General features: G+C 41.1%; 1 protein-coding gene across 1 annotated transcript in view; it reads left to right on the forward strand.

Annotated features, from left to right (window-relative positions):
- Window positions 1–20,000, forward strand: part of LOC143301915 (kinesin-like protein unc-104) — a 174,959-nt gene that overhangs the window by 127,128 nt on the left and 27,831 nt on the right. The window contains exons 31-36 of the mRNA XM_076616358.1: window positions 2,792–2,910; window positions 5,352–5,444; window positions 6,871–6,915; window positions 8,836–8,874; window positions 15,131–15,202; window positions 18,167–18,427. Coding sequence (XP_076472473.1) covers window positions 2,792–2,910; window positions 5,352–5,444; window positions 6,871–6,915; window positions 8,836–8,874; window positions 15,131–15,202; window positions 18,167–18,427 — 629 coding nt within the window. The remainder of the gene's footprint in view (window positions 1–2,791; window positions 2,911–5,351; window positions 5,445–6,870; window positions 6,916–8,835; window positions 8,875–15,130; window positions 15,203–18,166; window positions 18,428–20,000) is intronic.

The raw sequence follows: 20,000 nt of genomic DNA on the forward strand, positions 1-20,000 counted from the left end.
ATCTTCATGTGAGTGTTGAAGAGAACCATGCCGCAGAGTGAGTGTTGTTCGTGGCAAACTACTGCAGAACAAATCCACTATGACACGTATACAAATATATTTTTTTGATAGTCAGTCGTGTCCGACTATGACCATCAGAACAGCAGAGGAGGCAACTGCTGTTCCGACTATTTGGGCCAGAATTTGATTATAGTGGAGAGTGTCTTGCCCAAGTACATCCCCACTCTTCGGCCAGATGAGGGTTTTAGGGACAGTCGGCGTTGGGATGGTTCCAAAAGGCCAACTAGCCCCCAAGGCTGCTGCACTAAGAGCCAGTGCAATTTTGCCTCCTAGTTTGAGAGTCATAGTCATCACAAAAGACTAAGCTGTTGACTGAGAAACCATTGATAATACAGCTCTCACTTTGCTGTTGGCCCAAATGTAAACTTATGTCAATCTGTGATATCAGCCGAGTATATACAAATGCACTCAGGCCTGACCTGCGCGTGGGGTCAATCTTCTGCATAGTATATTGGTGTAGCGTGTATGAATTTATCCAAATTTTAGCGACACCACTCTTAACTCTTTCATCGCCAGTCGATTTTGAGTACAAAATTCCCTTGTGGTATATACACAGAAAAGACAGTGGCTAAGAATAGCTGGGGATCCCCCCTGCGATGTATAGAAAAATATGGCCTGTCCTACCACCGATCATTAAGAGCAATTGGTTCATGGATATAACAGACCAGTGATTGGTCACCTTTCAGTGACATGGGTCCTCTACCACGCCTGTGCATAAATGCGAGCTTGGCGGTGAAAGGGTTAATAAACTGAAAATGCTGAAAATGAACCTAAACAGCGGGTGAACGATGAATAAATGATACTGATACTTATATAGCCTCTGTCCTCAGTCGAAGACCAAGCTCTAAGCGCTTTACAAACTCAGGGTCATTTGCAACAACAGGCTGCCTACCTGGGTAGAGCCGACTGATGGCTGCCATTGGGTAGACATCATTCGTTTCCTGTGTCATTCAGTTTTCAGGCACACACACACATGCACATTCCGACAGACATGTAACATTTTACATGTATGATGGTTTTGTTTATTTATCCTCCATGTAGGCAGCCATAGTCCATTTTCAGGGATGTGTGTTGCTGGGTATGTTCTTGTTTTCAAAACCTATCGAACGCTGACATGGATTACAGGATCTTGAACGTGTGTATTTTGTTATTCTGCTTGTGTATACACACGAAGGGGGTTCAGGCACTAGCAGGTTTTGCTACATATGTTGAGCTTGGAGATTAAAAAAAAAAAAAAAATCTCCGCCCTTTACCCACCAGGCACTGTTAACTGAGATTTGAACCCTGGACCCCTCAGGCTGAAAGTCAAACGCTTTAAGGCCAGACACGGTAGTACAAAAATGTATGAAATAAACTTGAAGTTTATGGCTTTCTGTGACATGATATGCAAAGATATTGGACTAAACATGTCTAAAAAGGTCATTTTGTGCAATTTGTCAGGACGGTTTCCATGGAAACGAATCCAAAATGGCTGACAAACAAAAAAAATTAAAAGCTTTTAACTTCGTTACCTTTACAGCTATGTTATTTTTGTTTGTTTTATTTGATTTATTTGTGTTTGTTCTTTATTATAGTGCAGTGGTATTTTGGAATTTGAATAAATACTTTTTTTTTGTTTTTTTTGTTGAAATGTGTATAAATTCCTTGACATAATTTTTTTCAAATGAGTGTATATTCATTCTTTTAATAGTACTATACAAACCACTGCACTATAATAAAGATGAATACATAAAGAAAGAAAGTTTGAACATGCTATCTTGTAAAGTTTTTGAGCATTAGCATTTTGAAAAATGGAATTACAAGGACAAAACACAAAACTGAGAAAACAGGAAAAGAAAGAGATGTGCTTGTACTCACAAGAAATCATACATGTTGATGCTGTTTGAAGCTTTATTTAAGTGAATATAGTACCGACCAGGTGAAACGGACTATAAAGATTAGATGTTGAAGAAGCAAATTATGCAAAAAAACGAAAATCACAAAAAATCATGATTTTGGTCAAAATTTCACTACTGTGTCTGGCCTTAACTCTCTCCGGACGAAGGAATGCTCACGCATTCCTACACAAAACGTATTCGGATTCAGACGAAGGAATGGAATAGCATTCTCCGGAAGTAAAATTCCATCATGCGCTGTACACGTGATTTTGTGATTAGCCAAGCAGAATGCGCTATTCTGGGTCACTCCACAATCGAACAGTATGATTGGTCAGCCTGGGATGTGTGGCCTGTCTCACACACATGCTGACAAAGTCACTAACCCGTCGTCTGCTCGCGTGCCAGCCTGTTAGCAAAGCGGGCTCTTCTCAGAATGTTGTGAAGAGAACAAGGCAGTGACGGCAATGTTTTAGTGTTGTCGAAGTACTTGAAATGCTACAAACTGAAGGGTTGGACATTGAAGAGGTGGATGATGGCGAAGAAGAAAGCGAATTTAATGCAGAAAGCGAGCATGGGTATGGTGATTCGGGGTAAAAAATTGGCAGTATTTTCTACATATGGCAAAACTGTAAAAAGAAGATGAGAAATTTGATTTTTTTTAAAAATTTTTATATGTAATAGCTCAACACGTAATAAACCAGTTCTGAAAGTTTCATTTTCTTACACAGTATTTAGTATTTTTTGTAATTTTTTTTCCAAACCCTTACAAATGGGCCGTCTGTGGGGAAAAGCAAGGGAGAAAACTTGTCGTCCCGAGTGAGTTAACCACTGGGCTGCTGTGTCCGTGTTGACAGTTCACAGTGACGGTGACCAAGTCGTTCATTGACTACATCAAGACCAAGCCCCTGGTGTTTGAGGTCCTCGGTCACTACCAGCAGCACCCGCTGCACGACCAGTCCCGCGACGCCCCCTAGTGAGTCCGTCTGTCTGTCTGTCTCTCTGTCTGTCAGTTTGTCTGCCCCATCTGTCTGTCTGTCCGTCCCCCCAAAAGTGAGTCTTTCTGTCTGGCAGTTTGTCTGTCGGTCTAATGGCTTTTTTTTTTTTTTTTTTTTTTTTAGTATATATATAGATATATATATATTTTTTTTTTTTTCCCCCCTTGCAATGAAAGTTATATTTTCTCTTCAACATCACCACCATGACAATTTTCCTGTGACAAGTTGCATATTACGTAAACAAGCATGGTAATAATTAGCAAGGGTATTTTCACACACACACACACACACAAGAAAAAGAAAAAGAAAAGAGAAAAAAAAAGATAAATAAATACATAAAAAAAATCCACTTATAATGTGACACCCTGATTCCCAACTAGCTGCACACATTTGACAGTCAAATAACATAGTTCACAGGAGACATCATAGAGCCACAACTGCCCCATTGTTACCAAGTTAACATACGGTGAGTGTTTTCTAATATTAGTAGACATAATTCTTCTTTTAACTAATTAATTATGTCAAGTTATCATCAGTCTAGTGGCTTTTTCATTGGTTGTGTTTTTTTGTTGTTTGTTTATTTGGGTTTATTTGGTTTCCTGAAAGGAGTGGAGTGATGGCCTAGAGATAACGCATCCGCCTAGGAAGCGAGAGATTCTGAGCGCGCTGGTTCGAATCACGGCTTAGCCGCCAATATTTTCTCCCCCTCCACTAGACCTTGAGTGGTGGTCTGGACGCTAGTCATTTGGATGAGATGATAAACCGAGGTCCCGTGTGCAGCATGCACTTAAGCGCACGTAAAAGAACCCACGGCAACAAAAGTGTTGTTCCTGGCAAAATTCTGTAGAAAATCCACTTCGATAGGAAAAACAAATAAAACTGCACTCAGGAAAAAAATACAAGAAAATGGGTGGCGCTGTTGTGTAGCGACGCGCTTTCCCTGGGGGGGAGCAGCCCGAATTTCACACAGAGAAATCTGTTGTGATAAAACAAACAATACAGTGTAACCATGTACAACATTTTTGGAAGGAGTTTGTGAGATATTTAAAAGAAAAGTGTTTACATTGTGATAGACTTAACCTGAACGACACACTGGTGCTTTTTGGACATAACAAAATGAAAACTGATGAATGTTTCTCATATATCTTATTGATAGCTAAATTCTGTGTATACAAATGTAGAATCAACAAAGTAAAACCAACATTACAAATGTTCAAAAAAGACCTCAAACAGGCATATGAAGTAGACAAGTATGCCTTTAACATAACTATGGAATATAACAAGTTTGTGGAAAAATGGGCACTTTATAACTGTTTGATACAAGATTAAGCTATACAATGCTACCTTGGAACTTTGACATTGAACATATATTGTTTTGCTCTTATAGATTTGTCAGTACTTAGAACTTAATTATATGTTTACCCTATACTTTTTAATGCACAAAACATATAAATTCTGTATCTGTAAACCTTTGTCTGAATAAAAAATGTTGAAAAAAAAAAAAAGCAATACAAATACATAAAAAAAAACAAATGGTGGCAGAATCAGTTAGTTGCTGGACTGATTCAGTGTTCGCCAGTGATCAGGGTTCGATGTTCTGTTATTGGCCTGGTGTTTCTGTGCTTTGGGAAAGGTATTCTGCACTCTGATTTTCATCAGTTTCAGTAGCTGCTGCTGCGTTACTTTGGTGGTGTTCAGTAGTGCCTGTTCTGATTAAACATGCTTCGGAGTTCACCTGCTGATGGCAGTGATGGCTCAGTCATGGAACCAGACCAAGTGAGCGTTCCCTCCAGAGTGGGGACCGCCATCACGTCCCTCTTATCAACAGCACCCCCATGAAGCAGTCTAAAATGCTGTCTGCAGTGCGGACATTTGACAGTCTCTTGTTTCTGTGATCCGTCTCTGTGTGAGTTTGTGTGTGGGTGGCACTGTGCGCATCCAACCTAAGTGTAAACCAAAGTTCCTTTATTCCTTCATAGATTTATTTCAGTCTGTTTTGTGTAGAAATGACACAGTTTCACAAATCGCTGTGTTGCAGTGTATGTCTGCAGATTTATTTTAGTGTGCTGTGTGTGGAAATGACACAGCGTTTCATGGTGTCACCGTGTTGCAGTGTGTTGTGTGTAGAAATGACACAGCGTTTCACAGTCTCACCATGTTACAGTGTGCTGTGTGTAGAAATGACACAGAATTTCACAGTCTCACCATGTTACAGTGTGCTGTGTGTAGAAATGACACAGTGTTTCACAGTGTCACCGTGTTGCAGTGTGTTGTGTGTAGAAATGACACAGCGTTTCACAGTCTCACCATGTTACAGTGTGCTGTGTGTAGAAATGACACAGAATTTCACAGTGTCACCGTGTTGCAGTGTGTTGTGTGTAGAAATGACACAGAATTTCACAGTGTCACCGTGTTGCAGTGTACGGCCCCCTCCGCGTCGCAGCTTCCCCTCCAGCCTTCCTGTGTCGAAGCCGGTGCCGTCGCCCAAGTTTGGAGTGATCGCAGCGCCCCCGTGAGTACCCATGGCTGTTGTTGTGCTGTGCGTTGATGGGTGGTTTGCCCTAGTTTATTGTGTGCTTTTCATTCGTTGAGGTGTGTTGTGTGTGTGTGAGGATGCGGTTTTACACATGCTGCGTATGGAAACAAAGAAGGTAAAGAACTTGTTCTGATTTTGTTATCTGCTTGTGAGATCTCTTGCTGTTATGTTCCAGATGATACACATATTGCCTTGATGCGTTTTTAGTTTAAAAAAAAAAAAAAAAAAAGTCTGGATCTAAATGGGTTATAGAGATAAATGTAAATGGGATTTGAAATAACGAATTCTGTTTGCATCCTTATGCACAAGCTCACAAACACACTCACGCAGATACACAGACACAGGTGCACGAACACACACACACACACACACACACACACACACACCACAGAGAAAAAAGAAAACAAACATGAAAAAAAAAAAAACCACTTCATAAATTTGGAGACTTTGACAAGGAGAAGAGGAGCTTTTTAAAAACAATGACAATGTTGAAACTCCCATTCTTGAAGAAAATAAGAACTTGTTTACATGGACCACATTATTGTTTGCCATCAGTTCAATGTGTTGAGTACCCTGATGCTTCACACTGTTTGCCACTTAGCCTATGTTTGGTTCTTTCTTCAGATACATGCACACGCACACTAAAATAGATATGCGATTGCTATTTCGTTTGTCATGCAGAAAAAAAAATGTATTTTGATTTCCTGTTTCAGTCTTGTTGCACCAGTATACCATTCCACATATATCTGTTGTGTCTGTATTTATTTCTTGTGTGACGATCTGTAAGCTTGTACACATATTTAGTGTATGTATGACAGTGTGTCTGTGTCATTCTAACTCCAGTCCTAATTTATTTTCTTCTTTTTTTTTTTTTTTTTTTTTTAATTATAGATGATTATTTATCACTTTACAAATGCTGTCAACATTCCCGTTGTCCATTTGCCGTTACAGTATGTATCAGCAGTTTTAGATTTGCTCTTTTTTAAATGGTACACCGATTCAATCTGGTTTAGCCAAAGTCATTGTAGCGTCTGTAAGAGATGTGATAAGATTTGACAGGAATAGCATTATTGCCTCATTAAGAGAAATTATTTCAGGCACGGTAAAACAAACATAGACTATTATCCAACTGAATAATTTGTGCGCCCAACAAGAACAGAGAAGAAGAAGAAATTGACAAATCAAAACCTGTCACAAAACACACAAGTGAAGGATGTCAGAATTCACCACAGGGGTCTGTTCTGGTGGGGGGGGGGGGGGGGTCTTTATGGCCACCTGAATGATGGTGCTTGTGACTGGAGGAAGAAGACACACACACACACTGACATATTTCCCTCTAGAGCTGTTGATGGTGTGTCAGTGTTGTGTGCTGTACACAGGTCATGTTGTTGTCACTTTGCAGTGAGGGGAATGACACCATCTCAGGGAAAAATATGAAAAGGAACAGGTATGTTGCTTTGTCATAACGTGAATATGTCTCTTTTTCCAATTCTTATTATTCCAGGTGTTTTTTTTTTTGTTTTGTTTTTTCTCCTGTGTTATCAGCATCATATTAAATGCAGTCTGCAGACGAATTCACACAAAGTGATAGATATTTGTGATTATAATGTATGGTGTTTTGCTTCACAAGGTTTATGGACAGTATGATTAGTGATTGAGGTGGCGAAAGTTTTTAAATAATCTTTATCCTTCTACTTATGATTTGGTGTGTTTAATTTTTTTTGGAGTAGAAATAAAAGGGTCTGATTTGCATTGGCAAAATATTGTACAGAGTGGATTCATTAACATAATGATTTAAGGTAATATCTAATGAAGGTAATATGATTTAAGGTAATATCTAATGAGGAGGAAGGTGGCAGAATGGTTAAGACACTCAGCTGCCAATACAGAGAGTCCGTGAGGGTGTGGGTTCGAATCCCGCTCTCGCCCTTTCTCCTAAGTTTGACTGGAAAATCAAACTGAGCGTCTAGTCTTTCGGATGAGACGATAAACCGAGGTCCCGTGTGCAGCACGCACTTGGCGCACTGAAAAAGAACCCATGGCAACGAGAGTGTTGTCCTCTGGCGAAATTACGTAAAATGAAATCCACTTTCATAGGTACACAAATATGTAAGCATGCACTCAAGGCCTGACTAAGCGCGTTGGGTTATGCTGCTGGTCAGGCATCTGCTCAACAGATGTGGTGTAGCGTGTATGGATTTGTCCGAACGCAGTGACGCCTCCTTGAGAAAGTGAAACTGAAACTGAAACTAATGAAATACCTTTTCTTTAAATACCTTTATGTTTTGTCAATATCAAATCAAGGTTTCAGGTTTTTGATAGCAAGCAGTCTTTCTTGTTTTAAGGTATGCTTCAGACAAAGAGAAAGGGCTGGTTTGAATTAACTGATCTTTTGTAAATTGAATTATTCATTTATATGCAAACATTGACAGGAAGCAAAGAGTTATTGAGATGTCTGTATCATCCAGATGATCACAGTGGGAATCTTATAATCACAATGTTTTGACAGTCGTAGAGAATGAACATGCAGTGTTTGTTTTTTTAGGGGTTTTTTTTCTTCTTTTTTTTCTGTGAGCTTTTCTTTAAAATCAAGAATAAATACAGGGGTTGTACAGTCCTGGAAGTCTGGAAATGCCTTTGACAGGACAGTTTCCAGGGCTGGAAAAGTGTTGGGATTTTGATAAAACCCTTGACTAGTACCAGTCAACAAAATTCTTAATGCATTTAAAAACAACAACAAATGAACAGTTACAAAAAGATAATTAGAAATTACACATTGATTCCAGGATGTCCGCTGGCCTCTCCCACCAGCTGTGCAGAAGACAGACTTCTGATTCAGTTTAGCTCTGTGTTTTGGTGTAATAACTTTTCTGTCAGGTCTGGGAAAAGGTGTTAAGGAAAAAGTATACCATTTGGTGTGGTCATTAGACAGGCGCAATAGCCGAGTGGTTAAAGCGTTGGACTGTCAATCTGAGGGTCCCGGGTTCGAATCACGGTGACGGCGCCTGGTGGGTAAAGGGTGGAGATTTTTACGATCTCCCAGGTCAACATATGTGCAGACCTGCTAGTGCCTGAACCCCCTTCGTGTGTATATGCAAGCAGAACATCAAATACGCACATTAAAGATCCTGTAATCCATATCAGCCTTCGGTGGGTTATGGAAACAAGAACATACCCAGCATGCACACCCCCGAAAACGGAGTATGGCTGCCTACATGGCGGGGTAAAAACGGTCATACACGTAAAAGCCCACTCGTGTGCATACGAGTGAACGCAAAAGAAGAAGAAGAAGAAGAAGGTGTGGTCACATGTGTTGGAATTTGACATGGGAACTGAAGTTTGGGACGTGTGTGTTATCTTTATCTAGATCATTGATTTTGGAATCACCCAAAGTGGACAGGCAGGGGTAAGACATCGCTGGTCGCCTTGCTCTCTTGTTGCTTGGAAATTATCTTTCTTGCATGCCGTTAATTCTCTCCCTTCTCTGTTTTTTTTCTCAGAAGCATGGCTAACACCCACAGTGCTGCAGTGTTTTGATGACAGTAAAAAAAAAAATTAAATCATGTCCTGATTTTCTTGGGACGGCTGTTGAGGCCAAACATAGCATTTATCGCTTGTCTGCTTGCCAGAATTTCTTTTTGGGGTTTTGATGAAAACAACTGAACTGTTTGTGGCTTAACTATTAACCAAAATTTCTTTAAGTGTTTCAGGTTTGAAACTAAACAAAATCATTGTTGTTTGTTGATTTACTACTAACACATTTCTTTTCTAAAGAATTCTGGATTAAAAAAAAAAAAAAAAAAAAAGTCAGATCACTTGTCATTTCTCTAATAACCAAAACTTGTGGAAGTATTTTGAGGGGTTAGAGAAAAAAAAAGTCAAATAATATGTCGCTTACCTACCAACAAAATTGTTTGGTATATTATGGGTTAAACAGAAACTAACCAACCAACAAACAACCCTCTCCAAAAACTCCTCCAGAGTCCCAAAATTCTCACCCAAACGGAAGACATTGTTTTGTTTTTTTAATCTGTTATCCCAGTTTGTCATCAGATGTTAGTGTTTTTAAGACGGGTGCAATAGCCGAATGGTTAAAGCGTTGGACTTTCGCTCTGAGGGTCCCGGGTTCGAATCACGGTGACGGCGCCTGGTGGGTAAAGGGTGGAGATTTTTATGATCTCCCAGGTCAACATATGTGCAGACCTGCCAGTGCCTGAACCCCCTTCGTGTGTATACGCAAGCATAGATCAAATACGCACGTTAAAGATCCTGTAATCCATGTCAGCGTTCGGTGGGTTATGGAAACAAGAACATACCCAGCATGCACACCCCCGAAAGCGGAGTATGGCTGCCTACGTGGCGGGGTAAAAACGGTCATACACGTAAAAAGCCCACTCGCGTATATACGAGTGAACGTGGGAGTTGAAGCCCACGAACGAAGAAGAAGAAGAAGTTAGTGTTTTTAAGAAATACGGTGTGCTGGCAGGGCTTGTGATAATTTCAGAACATTGAGGGGATACAGGGGGACTCCTTTACCAAACTTTTGGATCCCACACGGCCAACAGAGAGTCGCTCTGATGCTGCACGTTCTGATCAAATCTGCACTGTTTACTCAGTGACAGAGGCAGGTTGTGTAATGGCCTGGTCATAATGGTCTTGTGTGTCTGGGCCAGGGAGTGGTGAAGGGAAGCAACTCTTCTTTGAAGCGGACAATCTGACATCAGGCAGAGGCTCCAGTTACACAATTTTCACGGTTTTAGTGTGTTTTGGTCAGGATTTTTTTTATTTGTTCTGTAATCAATTCCCAGGGACTCGATCGTTAAATAGGCATGCCTCCTTTTCCATATTTTCAGCGCCAGGGACGTATTTTTATGTCAGATCAGAAGCCATGTGTTAGTCTTTTCCTTTTTCTACCCCTCGGATTGTTCTGAAAGCATTCTTTGAACTTCACGAAATACTGCACTTAGCGCACGTAAAAGAACCCACGGCAACAAAAGGGTTGTTCCTGGCAAAATTCTGTAGAAAATTCCACTTCGATAAGAAAAGCAAATAAAACTGCACGCAGGGAAAAATTAAAAAAAAAAAAAAAGGGTGGCGCTGTAGTGTAGCGATGCGCTCTCCCTGGGGAGAGCAGCCCAAATTTCACACAGAGAAATCTGTTGTGATAAAAAGAAATACAAATGCAAATACAAAAACAAATACTAACCAGAACTGGTACCAAAACTTTGAGGCTTTGGGCAAATAATTTTTACCATTGAATACTTCCATGTTACACAGATTTGGGTTAGTATTTGATGAGACTCAATTTGTTTCTCGTTCTTTTTACCTTCATTTTACTTTCTTTCGGTGTTAAGACACACACTTTGGTTAACTGTCCTCTGGATCTTGGGTGTTATCTTTTCAGCGTGACAAAAATGAGTCACACCCACCCATGTCAGACGCTGTTCATATATGTACGTTTGTTTTGGTTAGGAAAAAAATGCGTAATGAAAAAAAAACAAGAGAGGCAAGGCCTTCAAGACTCACTTGTGACTGAGAGTAAAACACACAAGCTTTTTATGTATTGAGTATAATTTCAAAATGTAATGTTTAAGATGAGAAAGATCAGTTTAAAGCAAATTAAGTCCCCTAGCATTAATTACAGAGTAATTTCCCTTTTTTACTATCTGCACCAAAACGTTTGCAAAATAAATAAAACTTCCATGCTTAGCAAAAGAAGTTCCTGTTTGAACAAAAAATGATAATGACTGCTCTTGTTGTTGGGTCAGAATATCAGATCAAAGTGCCAAGTTTAGAGAATACAAAAAATATAAATATAATAGTAAATGCAATTTGCATATAATTAGGCTTCATTATATATTTTTTTGTGCCCATCCCAAAGGTGCAATATTGTTTTAAACAAGATGACTGGAAAGAACTGAATTTTTCCTATTTTTATGCCTAATTTGGTGTCAACTGACAAAGTATTTGCAGAGAAAATGTCAGTGTTAAAGTTTACCACGGACACACACACACACACACACACACACACACACACACACACACACACAGAGAGACAACTGAACACTGGGTTAAAACATAGACTCATTTTGTTTACACAAGTGAGTCAAAAAGGAAAAGCTAATTTAGCGGTGTGTTACAGTAGCGATGCCTGTACTGGTGATGGGTTGTGTATCTGTAGACTGATGTATGACTAGAAAGCTGCATGTCTGTGTACGCGTGGTGCATGAGAATCTGTCTATCCAGAACCTGTCTGTAGACTGATGTATGACTAGAAAGCTGTATGTCTGTGCACGCATGGTGCATGACAATCTGTCTATCCTGAACCTGTCTGTAGACTGATGTATGACTAGAAAGCTGTATGTCTGTGTACGCATGGTGCTTGAGAATCTGTCTATCCTGAACCTGTCTTCCTGTGTTGTCTTTGGTAACCAACCTGTTTGGCTTCAGTGTAACACTAATAAGGATAATATCTGTCTGTGTGTGGGTGAGAGAAATCTTTCAGAATTGGAACGGTTCTCCTAACATGGAGGGGGGGGGGGGGGGGGAATGAACGAGGGATCTGTTCTTTCTTTTCAATTCAAAAGAATGGGAAGAGGTTCCAGACTATAGCAAGCAAACAAACAAACATATAATCTGATATATTAACTCACTCGGTATGGCCAGTCCTCTCTTCTCCTCTACACAGACCCCTCGGATGTCCAGTGGGTGTCTGAATGACCCAACCTTTAGCTTCCGTCGTCAGAATTGTGGTATTCTTTGTCAACATTCACGTCTTCAGTATAAGAGCCTTTCACTTGCAATATTTTGATGATGGTAATTGGGGTGAAACGCTGTTAACGTCGTCTCTTTCGCCGTTCGTATGGAGAGGGTTAAAGCCAAGTGGACAAGATACGACAAGTTCTGTCAGCTTGCTCTTTCGGAAGCGCTGCATGATTTGGCTTCCCAGTTAGGTTTCTCTCCCCTGCATATTGGTGAACATTTATAAATATGCATGCTTTGTTTGTATTTGTATAGACCTGACATGCATAAACCATGACAGTTGCAAGTGTGTGTGTTTGTGTGTGTGTGTGTGCGTGTGTGTTTGCTTCAAGAATACTGGATTTCTTCTTCCCTTTTGTTTTTTTTTCTGTGGATAGTTTCGTGTAATCTCTGTACTTATCTTACAATTACTGCCTTTGAAAAAAAACCACAGAAACAACAAGAACCGGGGAACTGTTGTTTGACGGACATGGTGGCGGTCTCCACTTTGGGAGGGACGCTCACTCAGTCTGGCTCCGTGACTAAGCCATTATTGTCGTTAGTAGGGGGCTTAGTAGGTGGTGTCCTAAGTACGTTAAAACAGAACAGGCATCACTGAACACCACCAAAGTGACTCAGCAGCAGTGCAGAGTCTCCTCTGGTGTGTGGCCTCCTGGCGACCTAACATCGATGGTTCCTTGCGGACTGCCGACACTGGAACTGCGACGGACGAACACGGGTGTGGCCGTGTATGGGGGGAATCTAAATGAGCGGCGTGGGAGTAATGCCACTGAAACAGAACAGATGATGGGGCAGCAAAAAAAAAAAACCCAAAAAATGAACCTAAATGTTCCTATCAAACCGCATTGCATTGTCATTAACACCATGTGCTTTTGCTGTGATGACGCTATTTTAGAAGCTTACAGCCAATGGTTGTTTGTTGTTTTTCCTGGAGATTAATTCCTTTTGTTGCGTTTTGTTCTTGAACATTTTTTGTTTCAGCTTGTTGTGTTGTTTACTGGAACATCTTCACTGATGATAATGACTGCTAGGAATGAATGTTATGTGTGTGTTTGTGTGATCAGAACGAGACTTGATGTGTGTATCTGTGCGAGATCAATGAATGTAAATGGTCTGTGTGAGAGGAGTGGGTGTTATGTGTGTGATGGAATGAATTATATGTATGTTTTTGTGTGGTGAGTGAAATTTATGTGTATATTTATGTGACAGAATGAATTTTATGTTTGTATTTTTGTCGCAAGACTGAATGTTATGTAACTTTTTGTGTGATAACACTGTTATATATGTGGGGTTTTTTGGGGGGGTTTTCATGACAATAGTAAATGTTATACATATGAAATTTGTGTGATAACAATGAATTTTACATATGTGTTGTGTTTGTGTGTGTGTCATGCTGATGTATTTATTCACCTATATGATGAAAAAAAAAAGTGAAGCAAAAATGAAGTATACATTTTTCCATATGTATTAGACATTCATAAATGCTCTGTGGTTTCTGCTGGCCTGGAAACTATTTCTTTTTATTCTTTTTTTTTTGTCAGTTTGTTTGTTTATTTCTTGTTGTTTTTGGGGGTGGGTGGGGTGGGGGTATTGGTTGTTGTTGGTTTTTGGAGAGAAAGTTCAGCAAGACTGCACATATTGCTCAGTTTGGGCATTTTTACCCCGCCATAACCTGCCCCCCCACCCCCCCACCCCCTCCTGAACACAAACACACACATACAGAAGAAACACATGCCAGAATACACTCACATTGTTGAATAATAATAATAATTATTATTATATTTATATAGCTCTGAATCTTGTGCAGAGACAAATCAAAGCACTTTCGCACCAGTCATTCACACGCATGCATAACTCTAAAACTGGAGAGAAAAAAAACTGAAGACAAGGAAGAGGCAGGGAAGGGAGGCTGTTTTGGGAAGAGGTGGGTTTTAAGACCAGACTTGAAAGAGCTGAGTGTGGAGACCTGACGAAGAGAAAGAGGAAGTTCATTCCAATTGCAAGGTCCGGAGACAGAGAAAGAACAGCAGCCACCAGTCAAGTGTTTGAATCTGGGTATGCATAAACAGAGTGGATCCCAAGCCGATCGCAGAGAGTGAGGTGGAGTGTAGAGGTGAAGGCAGCTGCAGAGATAGGAAGGGGCAGATTTGTGAATACATTTGTAACATAGAGTGCTGATCTTGTACTTTATTCTGTGTGAGACAGGGAGCCAGTGGAGATGTTGCAAAAGAGGAGTGATGTGCTCAGATCTTTTCTTTCTGAGGACGAGTCGGGCAGCAGAGTTTTGTATGCGCTGAAGGGACTGAATGGGTGAAGCAGGCAAACCAGACAATAGAGAGTTACAGCAGTCAAAGCGAGAGAGAGAACGAGAGAAACGACAAGTCTAGATGTTGCGTCAGTGGACAGATATTTCCGGACGGAACTGATGCGCCCAATGTAAACCACCCACCCACCCATGACACCCTCAGGCTCTAGAAATCACAGTCCTGCAACACACACTCACTCATGTGGGCACACACACACACACACACACACTCACATACACACCCGCAAGCACCCCCTCCCCCTAACCCCTCCCAACACCACCACACACACAAATGGCAAACAGCTTCCCCCACAATAAAGCATGCATCTAGAATCAGCACATACCAAGACCAGCAGTGGAAAGTTATATCATTATGATATACATGTCGTTATAATAATGATAATATTATTGATGATAATATATTATTATTATTATCATTATTGTTGTTGTTGTTTTGTTATTGTTGTTGTTATTATTATCATCAATTTTATTATCATCATCATCATCATCATTACTATTATGATCTATCACATGTCAGTACAGACCCTCCTCGTGGAAGAGGTCAGAGGTGAGAGGTCGGAGGTGTGTGTTGCAGGTCCAGCCCGGTGTGTTCTCACTGCGACCTGCTGGTCTGGTTTGAGATCTGCGAGCTGGCGCCCAGCGGAGAGTGAGTGCCCCTTGTTTGAGTTTACCTCCCTTCCTTTCGCCCCTGTCACACAGTGCTCAGGAGGAGGGGGGGGGGGGATTGGGGTGGGGGTGGGGGTACTTTTTTTCCCTGTTATATTGAGGGGTATTATTGGGGTGTGGGTGGGGGGGGGTGTTTGTTTTTGTTTTTCACCATTTGTTCAGATTTGAAAGTTGTCTATTTTTTGTTGTTAAAAAAAAAAAAAAAATTACAATCTTTCTTTAATTCAAAAATACCTTTTCAGTTATAAGCCATGCAAACTCTCTCTCTCTTTCGTTGTGTGTGTGTGTGTGTGTGTGATTATGTACTACGCGTAGTCTCTGAATCTGTTTTATATTATTGTGCGCTAAATCATTATTTTTCTTCTTCTTTCTTTTGTGAGTTATTGCACACGTGTGTATGTGTGTGTGTGTGTGTGTGTGATGTTTATTGTAAAGCGCTTTGAGCTCACTTTAAGGAAGGAAAGCACTCAACAACTGTCCATTATTATTATTATTATTAAAAATCTGGTAAAAAAAAACAACTGGGTTTGTATTTAAGTTTTTGATTTTTGCTAAAAAAAAAAAAAAGCAGAAAAACTGACGTCATTTCTGTCAGTGATATAAAAAAAAAAAAAAAGTACAGCAGTAAGATCCTCCACTGAATAGAATATAACTACACAATACGACAGCACAGCGATACAATAAACACACAGCACCACAAGGCAGTGCAACACAACACAGGGAAATACAACAATGCAGTACAATGTTTTCAACGACTTTGGATAGAAATTCAAAGCAGTACGGCATAGCTTCTTCTCCTTCTTCTTCTTTTGCGTTCACTCGTATGCACACGAGTGGGCTTTTACGTGTATGACCGTTTTTACCCCGCCATGTAGGCAGCCATACTCCGTTTTCGGGGGTGTGCATGCTGGGTATGTTCTTGTTTCCATAACCCACCGAACGCTGACATGGATTACAGGATCTTTAACGTGCGTATTTGATCTTCTGCTTGCATATACACACGAAGGGGGTTCAGGCACTAGCAGGTCTGCACATATGTTGACCTGGGAGATCGTAAGAAATCTCCACCCTTTACCCACCAGGCGCCGTCACCGTGATTCGAACCCGGGACCCTCAGATTGACAGTCCAACGCTTTAACCACTCGGCTATTGCGCCAGTCAGTACGGCATAACAATATAATTCAACTCAAAACAACAACACAACGCAATGCAATACAACAACAGACAACAATGTACAACACAACAACATTACCATAATTAACATCAATACAACACATTACAATAAACACAATACAAGACAACACAACACGACAAAACACAATAATGCAACACAATGTTTGCAGTGTCTCTGGGTTCAGTGATACATGTGAAGGTAATAATAGTTTAGTCCTCTTTGAGTGCAAGCACATTAGCACAGTACAGTGCAACACAATACAAAACAACACATTATAAAAAAAACACAATACCTCAGCACAATACTTCTTCTTCTTCTGCATTCATGGGCTGCAACTCCCACGTTCACTCGTATGCACATGAGTGGGCTTTTACGTGTATGACCGTTTTTACCCCGCCATGTAGGCAGCCATACTCCGTTTTTGGGGGTGTGCATGCTGGGTATGTTCTTGTTTCCATAACCCACCGAACGCTGACATGGATTACAAGATCTTTAACGTGCGTATTTGATCTTCTGCTTGCATATAAACACGAAGGGGGTTCAGGCACTAGCAGGTCTGCACATATGTTGACCTGGGAGATCGTAAAAATCTCCACCCTTCCCCCACCAGGCGCCATCACTGTGATTCGAACCCGGGACCCCCAGATTGACAGTCCAACGCTTTAACCACTTGGCTATTGCGCCCGTCAGCACAATACAATATGACACAGTACAGTTTAACAACAACTCAGTACAACACAATGCAACAACAGATCAACACAGCACAATACCAGCAACACACTACATCAACACAACACAGTATGACACAACACAGTACAACAATGCGTCAACATCATACAATACCAGCAACACACTACATCAACACAACACAATATGACACATCACAGTACAACAACGCGTCAACATCATACAATACAACAACACACTACATCGACACAACACAGTATGACACATCACAGTACAACAACGCGTCAACATCATACAATACAGCAACACACTACATCGACACAACACAGTATGACACATCACAGTACAACAACGCGTCAACATCATACAATACAGCAACACACTACATCGACACAACACAGTATGACACATCACAGTACAACAACGCGTCAACATCATTCAATACAACAACACACTACATCGACACAACACAACACCATAACAATATAATACAACACATCAACACAGTACAACACAACACAATACATCAACCTAGCATATTACAACTCGACACAATACAACAACACAACACAACAACACAATGAAACACAGTACAACAACACATCAACACCATACAATACAACAACACACTACATCAACACAACACAACACAACACAATACAATACAACACAACACAATACAACACCATAACAATGCAATACAACACAAGACCACACAGTACAACACAACACAATATATCAGCCTAGCATATTACAACTCGACACAATACAACAACACAACACAACAACACAATGAAACACAGTACAACAACACAATACAACACAACAACTCAACACATTGCAACACAGTACAACAACACAATACAGCACAACAACACAACACAATACATCAACACAATGCGACACAGCACAACAACACAACACAACGCAACAACCCAACACAACATGCTCCAACAACACAATACGACAACACAACACAACATAACTCATCCGCATTCCAGCAACACTTCACAATACCTACCACCACAACAACACCACATTAAAAAAAAAAAAAAAAAAACACCAACGCAACCCGCTGCCCAGGTACGTGCCGGTGGTGGTGGACCACTCCGGGGACACGCCCACCCAGGGTACCTTCATGCTGCACCAGGGAATCCAGCGACGGGTGCGCATCACGCTGGTCCACGAGAGCTGCGAGGACCTGGCCTGGAAGGACATCCGCGAGGTGGTGGTGGGTCGAATCCGCAACACGCAGGAGTACGCAGACCCTGACACGGCCGAGGAGAACGTGTTGTCGCTGAGCCTGTTCCCTGCTCACTTCCTGCATTACGGGAACGACAAGAGGTGTGTTGTTGGTGGTGTGTTGTGGTATGGTGTGTTGTGTTGTGGTGGTGGTGTGTTGTGGTATGGTGTGTTGTGTTGTGTTGTGATTGTGGTGGTGTGGCATGTTGTTTTTGTGTGGTGGTGGTGTGTTGTGATACGGTGTGTTGTCTTGTGGTGGTGGTGTGTTGTGTTGTGTTGTGATTGTGGTGGTGTGGCACGTTGTTTTTGTGTGGTGGTGGTGTGTTGTGATACGGTGTGTTGTCTTGTGGTGGTGGTGTGTTGTGTTGTGTTGTGATTGTGGGGGTGGTGTGTTGTTATGTTGTGGTGATTTGTTGTTGTGGCGTGTAGTTGTGGTGTGGTGTGTTGTGTTGTTGTGGTGTGGTGTGTTGTTTTTGTGTGGTGGTGTTGGTGTGTTGTGGTATGGTGTGTTGTGTTGTGGTGGTGTTGTGTTGTGTTGTGATTGTGGTGGTAGTGCATTGTTATGTTGTGGTGTGTAGTTGTGGTGTGTTGTTGTTGTTGTGGGGTGGTGTGTTGGTGTCGTGTGGTGTGTTGTGTTGGTGAAATGTGTTGTTGTGGTGTGTTGTTATTGTGTGGTGGTGTGGTGGTGTAGTGGTGTGTTGTTATGGTGTGGTGTGGGGTGTTGTTGTGGTGGTGTGGCATGGTGTAGTATGTTGAGTGTTGTGTTGGCGGTGTGTTGTGGTGGTGTGTGGTGTGTTGTTGTTATGGTGTGGTGTTGTGTGGTGTGTTGTTGGTGTGGTATGTTGAGGTGGTGTGGTGTGGTGGCGGTGTGTTGTGTTGTTATTGTGGTGTGGTGGTGGTGTGTTGTGGTGTGTTGTGTCATTATTGTGGTGGGGTATGTGTTAAATGTACGACTTTAATGGGGAACGTACCCCACCTACTTTCTGCATTACGAAAATGACTACAGATGTGTAGTTTTGATGTGTTGTGTTGTGTCAATTAATTTCAATGATTAGAAAATTTTTAAAGAATTGGTTGAGGTTTGGCGTCGTTTTCTTTTGTAAATGGGTGTCAAAAGAGCATTTTACATTGCCTCCACATTTCAGTCGGTTGGGTTAAACAGCAGTAACTCCTTGGGAGTTGCATTCATGCAAAGATTTTGAAATGAATATAGTGTGAATTTCATGAATTATTTGAACGTACTAAATGTTGCGCTCTGTTCCAACTATTGTTGTTTATGCTCCCAGGAAATTTGGCAGGTGAAGTTCATGTTCAATCCATGCAGTTTACCGTCTTGTGCAAAGAGAAAAGTTATTTCTGATTTAGCAAAATTTAGCTGCATCATAGGCATTATGTCACATTTTCAGGCATGATGAGGGTGTACGCTTGAGCAGTGTAGAACTGAATGCTGATCTGAAGGCTTTAATATGTGGGGATTTGATGTATAAAACGTGAACGGTTAGCACACTGTCGTAAAGCTCATCCAAAAATTCATGGACAGAAATCATGATTTTGGTGAGTTGAAAGTGCAGCTAAGAATAGACGAGAACGTGACACTCCCGGGATCGTTAAAATCCTCAAATAAGCCGCATCATTGTATAAGCCGCAGAGGTTGAAGCAGGGGTAAAAAGTCGCG

Source organism: Babylonia areolata, chromosome 28 (genome assembly GCF_041734735.1).
Source record: "Babylonia areolata isolate BAREFJ2019XMU chromosome 28, ASM4173473v1, whole genome shotgun sequence".
NCBI lineage: Eukaryota > Metazoa > Mollusca > Gastropoda > Neogastropoda > Buccinidae > Babylonia > Babylonia areolata.